The sequence below is a fragment of the Rhinoraja longicauda genome, chromosome 4 (assembly GCF_053455715.1).
Source record: "Rhinoraja longicauda isolate Sanriku21f chromosome 4, sRhiLon1.1, whole genome shotgun sequence".
Taxonomy (NCBI): Eukaryota; Metazoa; Chordata; class Chondrichthyes; order Rajiformes; family Arhynchobatidae; genus Rhinoraja; species Rhinoraja longicauda.
In genome coordinates this window covers 68154599-68163239 of record NC_135956.1, presented here as the reverse complement: position 1 = coordinate 68163239, position 8641 = coordinate 68154599, and the positions used below count along the sequence as shown (strand labels likewise).

The following is an 8641-nucleotide window of genomic DNA, read 5'->3' as shown; positions in this document are numbered from 1 at the left end:
ACATATATTATCATGATAAACAAAATAGAATGTGGTAAAATGTATTTGTCAGTGAGTCACTGTTGGAACAAGGGAACTAATAAATAACTGACATTCTCAGATCCAGCCCCATTGGTCCTGGTCCCTCCTCCTGATCCACACTGGCTGGCAATCAATCCTACAGTGGTACAGGGAAGGGTTGGGCACTACATAAAGGAAGTGGGAGTAGGCGCTTGTGTTGCAGTTCATCTTTTGTAGAAGGAGTGGGAATTGTGTCAGCTCGCTGTGACAAGCAGTAAGTAGCTTAATGTGCATCTAATGGTTCAGGTTTAACTCAGGCTTAGTGAGATTCTGTAACTGAGAATAAATGAGATTACGTTTAATTTTCTGTGCGTTGGTGCGGTTTGGGTCTGTGCTCTGAGTTCGTGTCTTGGTGTTAACGCGTTTTCTTTCCATTTCAGTCACTCCCCACTCGTCGTAAACCATGGCTGAAGATGACATTGCCGCGCTGGTGGTGGACAATGGCTCCGGGATGTGCAAGGCTGGCTTTGCAGGGGATGACGCCCCGAGGGCTGTGTTCCCATCCATCGTGGGACGGCCTCGACACCAGGTGAGTCCTCCAGCTGTTGCCTATTGCTCGCCTTCCTTCGTCATGTCCTGATTTGTTCTGTTGAGTTGCAGCCTCTCTCTTGATGTTCATGCCGTGTAGGTGTCAATCAGTGTGTGCTGGTATAGGAGTCAGATTTTCCCCTTTCTCTCCCCCTTGTGGAAGTGGAAGATTAGAACTGCTTGAGAGCTGAGCTGGTTGTGTTCAGGAAGGCTGGAGGGAAAACTGGCCACTACTGAGTCTTGCCTTCTCTTACTGGGAGTACCGTGCTTTGTGTTAACACATCTCTGCTGTAGGAGCCTCTGTGCCCAAACTTGTCCATTCTTTCCCCACCCCTCCTTTGAATCTGTTTTGGACGGATTGATGTAATCCCTTACGCCGAGGTCTGTATCTTTACTTAAAAGCATTTGATTAGATTAAACCGCAGTTTTGTAACTTTTCGTGGAGTTTGGGGAAAAGTGAGCAGAATGCTTTTTCAAGCAAAAGAAAATGATTGATCAGAATTGCCATGAGTTGTGAAAATGGGATTTGAGTAACTCAACAGTTTGTTTGAGGATGAATGGAGAAGAGCAATGGAGGGCACAGCCGGTCGATTTGGATGGAATGCTTTCAGTCGGATCCCACATAGGAGGATGGTAAAGAAAGTTCGTGTGATGGCACTTGGCCATTCCCGCTGTCAGGTCCATGCCAGCTTCCAATGGAGCAATGCCATTTAATCCCATTCTCTCCCCTAATGTCCCTTCAACTTACTCTTTCTCCGGCCCATCAATGGGCTTTTGAATCTCTCTTTGTTCTGAAGGGTGATATAGAGCTGACAAAGATTCTGCTTGCGCATCACAGATGTTGGAAAGAACCAGGACATTGGGTCCTTCCTTCTTTCCCCCACCTCCTCCCACCTACCCCCAGAGTACAGAAAATGTAAATTCTACACAGGCAGCAGTGCAGGTTGGTCTTAAACTGGGGTCCATTTCCAGGAGCTGTGAGGCATCTACTTCCCGTTTACCGCACCATTATTGTCTTGTGAACTGGGATGCAGCGGAAAAGGTTTGTTTGTGTGCCATTCCAGTCAACTCGTACTATAGACCAGTACGATCAAGCCCTACACAAGTACAATTGTTAGTGCAAAGAGAAGAATGCCAGGGAGCACAATATAGTTTAGGAGAGTTACAGTTATCGAAAAAAAATTGCAGTTACACTAAGCTACCTGTGCAGCACATGTCATGTCTTGTTGATACTGCACTAACTGCCGCCTTTGGGCTATAAACGTGCAGTCCCTCATGCATGCAGTTGCAGATTTTAAATTTAGTGTTTGCAAGCAACAGTTTAAAAGATTTACTATCAGCAGCAGATTTTATATGCGGTGGCAAAGGATTCCAAACAGGGATGGAAATGGGTGTAATTAAAAAAAATGTGGATTCATTTAGTTAAAACACAAACTGAAGAGGTAAAGAAAGTTCTTCCTCAAGTAGGCAGGCTGTGACCACAGTGATACTGCAGGGATAGGTGTTTGGGCTCCACCTGTTCAAAGTGCATCAACAATTTGACTGAGGAGAACAAATGTACCGTTTTCCAAATTTGAAGTGTAGGGAGAGACTGGATAGACTATGTCTTTTCACTGGAGTATATGAGGTTTTGGGGTGACCTTGTGGAGGTCTCTGAAATAATTAGCAGCATAGAAAAAGTGAATTGTCAGTCTTTTTCCCTGGGTATAGGTTTTACGAACTAGAGAGCATAGATTAAGTGAAAGGGAAAAGATGAATCCTGGGGGGCGACTTTTGTGCATAGAAGGTGGAGGGTCTATGAAATCAGCTGCCAGTGGAAGTAGTTGAGGCAGGTACAATAACAACATTTAAAGACATTTGGACAGGTACAAATAGGATATGATATGTTTAGAGGGATATGGCCAAACATTGGCAAATGAGACAAGCTTAGATGGGGCAGCTTGGTCAGCAGGGACAAGATGGGTTGAGGGACCCGTTTCCTTTATATAACTGATTCTAAATTCTAAATGCCCTAATGACACAAACCTGAATGGGAATATTTGGTTGAAGATGCAAAGATGTTTCATCAGGACACAGACTGGTAGTGATTGGGCAACATGGCAAATGGAGCAGTGTTTCTAGTGAGGTATGGGTAGAGAAGATAAGTAAAATCAGTCATAGAATAATACTGTGTGGAAACAGGTCCTTTTCACCCAACTTACCCACACCAGCCAACAATGTCCCAGCTACACTAGTCCCACTTGCCTGCGCTTGGTCCATATCCCTCCAAACCTGTCCTATCCGTGTACCTGTCAAACTGTTTCTTAAACGATGGGATAGTCCCAGCCTCAACTACCTCCTCTGGCAGCTTGTTCCATGCACACAACACCCTTTGTGTGAAAAAGTTACCTCTCGGATTCCTATTAAATCTTTTCCCCTTCACCTTGAACCTATGTCCTCTGGTCCTCGATTCCCCTACTCTGGGCAAGAGTGTATCTACCCGATCTATTCCTCTCATGGTTTTGTACACCTCTCTTAGATCTTCCCTCATCCTCCTGTGCTCCATGGAATAGAGACCCAACCCACTCAACCTCTCCCTAGTGCTCACACCCTCTGGTCCTGGCAATATCCTTGTAATTTTTTTCTGAACCCTTTCAAGCTTGACAATATCTTTCCTGTAACATGGTGCCCAGAACTGAACACAATATTCTAAATGCGGTCTCACCAACGTCTGACACAATTGCAACATGACCACTCAGTCAATAAACTAAATGCTCAACATTTTACAAACAATGTGAGGATTGGCTATGCTGATGTTCAAAGGGACCTGGATGTATTTGTACTGGTCACTAAAAGCTCATCTGCAAATGCAGCTGGCAAATGGGAAATGCACGTTATGTTGTCGTTATTGCCAGAAGGTTTTAATTCAAGATGTTGCACCACTGTTTATATATGGCCTTCAGGAACCACACCCAGAGTACTGTGGTACGAAACACAAAGTGCCGGAGGAACTCACCGGCTCAGGCAGCATTGAAGGAGGGAATGGACATGCAACGATTCGTGTCGGGATCCTTCTAAATCAAGAAGCGTCCTGACCCGAAATGTTGCCTGTCCCTTTCCTCCTCAGATGTTGCTCAAGATTCTGGAATTTGCAGTCTCTTGTGTCTCCATTGTACTGTGGTAAAATTTCCCTCTTGCATAAAGGATCTATTTCATCCAGAGGGAGTGCAGCAAAGATTTGATGGACTGGTCCTGGGATGTGGAGCCTATCACTCAAGGAGAGATTTGGAATCTTTGGCCTCTCGTCGCCAGTTTAGAAGAATAGTAACGTCACAGAGACAAAAATACTTGCTGTCTTAACAGGATAAATGTGAGGAGGGTGTTTCATGTTGGCCAAGGAGACAAGGGTTGTTTTGGGTTCCCATAAAGACAGGCTGTTTAAGACAATCAAATTACCCATTTGGAATTTTCTATCAAGATATTTGTGAAGGTTCAGTCATCAATCAAATCTGAGATTGATCAGACCTGGATATTGTAAGGGGTTTCTGCGCCAAGCTTTCGCCCGACCTAAGGTCCCCGTGCCTTGCTCTGATCCCTTGACCAGGCCGTGCACACTGGTTCCCCGTGAGTGGTTCGACCCACTCACCCCTTACGGTTCTAGACACTGGGCTTAGATGCAGGAGCTCTTATAGTGCAGAAAAAATTCAACCAGACCAGATTTTAAAACCAGGGTTTAAATGAAAAAGGCTTTTATTCAGCACTTGGGACTATTGTCCATGAATACTTATTATACAGTTCGATAAGACATATCTATAATACACATACCGAATACATGAATATCTTTTATTTATTAATCACAAAACGCACAGTTCACAAGACATAGACCCGAATACCCCTTTTCGCTGAAAACTTAAAAGCACACAGTTCCACGAGACATATATCCGAATACCTTCTTCGCTGAATTCTTGAAACACACACAGTTCCACAAAACATATACACGAATACCCTTTTACTTATGAATTCTTAAACATAGTTCTGCAAGACACATACACGACTGTCAGATGGGCAACGCACAACGCATCGCAACCTTGACCAACCCATATTTTAATACACACCCAACGTTTATTCACAACCACCCTCCTCTCTACACTAAACTATGTCCAGGATATGTAGGATTTGAAGTGCATGCTCACCATGGGGTTATTACTGGGGTTACTGGCTGTTCGGTTTTTGCAGTATTTCTTCTTCGAGTTGCGTGCCTGTTCCTCTCTCTTGCATCCGTTCTTCTTTCCGACTTTCTTCTTGACTTCAGTTGACTTCGAACCCGGTTTTCTCTGCGCTTCTTGCCTCCTGTCCGTCTTAACTTTTTCACCCAAAGTAGTGGCCAGTTATACTGTTTCTGACCCGTCCTATCTCCCGCCAGATCTTGGAATCTTTTTGTTCAAAAGATATGTATGAGGTTTTATCTTCTGATCTGCCTTATGTTCCGGGATACCGGGGATGGCCAGACGGTGTAAATTGGGATTTCATTGTGAGGTGATGGGTGTTAACTGGTTTCCCATCACCTACCAGGTAGTTTTCTATGGGCTATTGTGCCCCCTCACTGAGATGAACTGTTTAGGTCGGCTTGGGGCATTGTGAGTATGCTGATGTCAGCGCCCCAGTGTCTGGACTCCGACCTGGTTTCGTAGGTTTCTGCATGGCCAATACCCATCCTTTGTTCTGGCCATGGCTTTGCAGAAAACCTAGAGACTGGGATGTAAGGTTTTTACCTTTTGTGGCTGGTCACGAGGTCCTGCGGCCATTTTAGGACCCACAGATTGTGACATCCTTTGTTAATCTGACCGCAGCCTTTCTCCGCTATCAGCCCCAGTCTCCCGTTTAAAATGTCCAAACTGCAGCTCTTTGGTTTGCGTTGCTTTTCAAATGAGGGAAAACTTCTCAAATCTTACAATATTACAGTGTAGGATCATGGTTTTGACAGAAAATTCGTGATGATCATGTTGCATTGTGTCCTGTGGTATTTGTCTATCAACAATGAGAGATTAAATAGCTTTGGCCCATGATGAATATAATAAGCTCCTCTGCCTATATGTTATCCATATCCCACCATTCCCTGCATATCCATATGCCCACTTTCATATCTGCTTCCACCATCACCTCTGGAGTGCTTTCTCACCATAAAATAAAAAACACTTGCCCTGCATATCTATATATATTACTAAAACTCTGAGTTTGTTTGTCTGATCCTTCCTTATTTTTGTGCCCCCGTCACATGATAGCGCACCAATTTTAGGCTCACCTTTGTCCTGAGGTCACCTTAATGCGTTTCATTCAAATTGGTCTCGCAAAATGCTGGAGTAACTCAGTAGGTCAGGCAGCATCTGTGGAGATAAGGAATGGGTGACGTTTCGGGTCGAGACCCTTCTTCAGACTTGTAACAAATTGGTCTTATATTTTTAGAGCTATAGACATTTTAACGTTTAAAAACAACTTACGTTGGCCGTTTTCCGCGTTCAACGTCACAATGGGACCCGCCCGAGTGAAGGGTGCGGCAGCCAATGGGGGGCACGATTGTCGCTGGGGGCGGGATTCTCCAGCATGATGGGAGTGGCGGCCAATAGGGGGGTGGGGGGGGCTGCTGACCCGACGAGATGCCGCTAACTCACCCACTCCATCCCCCCTGAAACTCCCTCCTCCCTCCCCCCTCACCCACTCCATCCCCCCCTCAACCCCCCTCCGCCCATCCCCCCCACAGAGGCTCCACTCAATCCCAAAGCCACTCCATCCCCCCTCAACTCTCTCCTCCCCTCCCCCCACCACCCACTCACCCACTCCATCCCCCCTCAACCCCAGGGGGTTGAGTGGGGATGGAGTGGGTGAGGGAGGGGGTGGTGAGGGCAGGGGATAGATAAGGGGGATTGAGGAGCAATGGAGTGGGCGAGAGGGGATGGAGTGGGAGGAGGGGAGGGATAAGGGGGTTCAGGGGGAATTGAGTGTGAGGGGGGGAGGAGCGGGTGCTGGACCATTGCAGGAGTGCTTTGGGCCCAGCGGGTCCACTTGGACTAGTCTCCATTAAACTGCACACCCCATCCCTCTGTGACCTGAAAGCTTTGCCCTCTTGTCTTTGATATTTATGTCCTGGGAAAAGGTTCTGATTGTTTACCCTATCTATGCCTCTCATTATCTCGGTACACTTCTATCTGGTCTCTTCTCAACCAACACACCAGAAAAATAATCCAAGTTTGTGCAATCTCTAATCCCTTGTAGCCTCCAATACCCCCTAATCCAGGCAGCAGGGTAAACCACGTGCACCCTCTGAGCGGGATAGGGTAGGTGAGAGGGGATAAAGAGGGCAGAATGGTGATATTGTGGAGTAGCAATGAATGGATGGGATGTAGCAGGTTTAGCCTATTAACCGTTGCTATGCAAGGGCACAGGGAGTTGGAACACAAGGTCCTCTGCCCTTTACTATACATATTTACCCTGTTTTTAATAGTAAATTCATCCAATTTCTCCATTCCAGGGTGTGATGGTGGGAATGGGTCAGAAAGACAGCTACGTTGGGGATGAAGCCCAGAGCAAGAGGGGCATCCTGACCCTGAAATACCCAATTGAACACGGGATTGTGACCAACTGGGACGACATGGAGAAGATCTGGCACCACACCTTCTACAATGAACTGCGAGTGGCCCCAGAGGAGCACCCTGTCCTCCTCACAGAGGCTCCACTCAATCCCAAAGCCAACCGGGAGAAGATGACCCAGATCATGTTTGAGACCTTCAACACCCCAGCCATGTACGTTGCCATTCAAGCTGTGCTGTCCTTGTATGCCTCTGGCCGCACCACTGGCATTGTGATGGACTCTGGGGATGGTGTGAGTCACACTGTGCCCATCTACGAAGGCTACGCCTTGCCACACGCCATCCTGCGTCTGGACCTGGCTGGCCGGGATCTCACTGACTACTTCATGAAGATCCTGACCGAGCGTGGGTACTCCTTCACAACCACAGCCGAGAGGGAGATTGTCCGTGACATCAAGGAGAAGCTCTCCTATGTGGCCCTGGATTTTGAATCTGAGATGCAGACGGCCTGCTCATCCTCATCCTTGGAGAAGAGCTACGAGCTCCCTGATGGTCAAGTTATCACCATTGGCAATGAGCGTTTCAGGTGTCCAGAAACCCTCTTCCAACCCTCCTTCATTGGGATGGAATCTTCTGGGATCCATGAGACCACTTTCAACAGCATCATGAAGTGTGATGTGGACATCAGGAAGGATCTGTACGCCAACATTGTCCTGTCTGGTGGAACCACCATGTTCCCAGGGATTGCTGACCGGGTGCAGAAGGAAATCACAGCCTTGGCTCCGCCCACCATGAAGATTAAGGTCATTGCTCCACCAGAGAGGAAGTATTCAGTGTGGATCGGAGGTTCCATCCTGGCTTCTCTCTCCACCTTCCAGCAAATGTGGATCAGTAAGCAGGAGTACGATGAGTCTGGTCCCTCCATTGTCCATCGCAAGTGCTTCTAATGGCCTTGGGTCATGTGCACTCGGTGTGAACATCTGTCCACCCATTTGTCCCTCCTGCAAACCCTGCCTTTTAGATTATTGCACATTCCATAACTTTCCCAGCCCCTGATGCCCTTGGAGACTTGCTCAACCCTTAAGATCCGCATTTCAAGCATCGCTCCTGAAATGGGTAAATGTGCATTGTTGATTGAGCTGTCAATGTCTCTGTCAAGCTCTCAGATGTAGTTGACCAGTTATCTTGCAATTGTCAAATTGACTAACTTTTTCAATAAAAGTGCTAGCCAATGTTTACCTCGTGTAGTATTTGAGTTTCTATGCTGTGACAGAAGTTGGTTCCATCTCTTCACTTCCTCTCTCAGAAGAGGTTTGTCGTGTATGGTCTTCACCAAACTATTGTCAAACCTGGCAGTGAAGCATTGGGAGCAGACACTCCCACATGTCAAACATTCCAGTTGCTGCATTGGAATGCATCTGGAGACAATCTTGTCGACAACCGCAGCCGTTAAACCTAGCTCCCGTCTACATTTTCAGCTGGAGATGGAT

General features: G+C 46.8%; 1 protein-coding gene across 1 annotated transcript; it reads left to right on the top strand.

Annotated features, from left to right (window-relative positions):
* Nucleotides 1–145: 145 nt before the first annotated feature.
* Nucleotides 146–8374, top strand: LOC144592825 (actin, non-muscle 6.2-like). The gene is made up of 3 exons (XM_078397951.1): nt 146–274; nt 441–589; nt 7094–8374. Exons 2-3 carry the CDS (start codon nt 464–466, stop codon nt 8096–8098), a joined length of 1131 nt encoding a protein of 376 aa, XP_078254077.1. The 5' UTR covers nt 146–274; nt 441–463; the 3' UTR covers nt 8099–8374.
* Nucleotides 8375–8641: the final 267 nt, after the last annotated feature.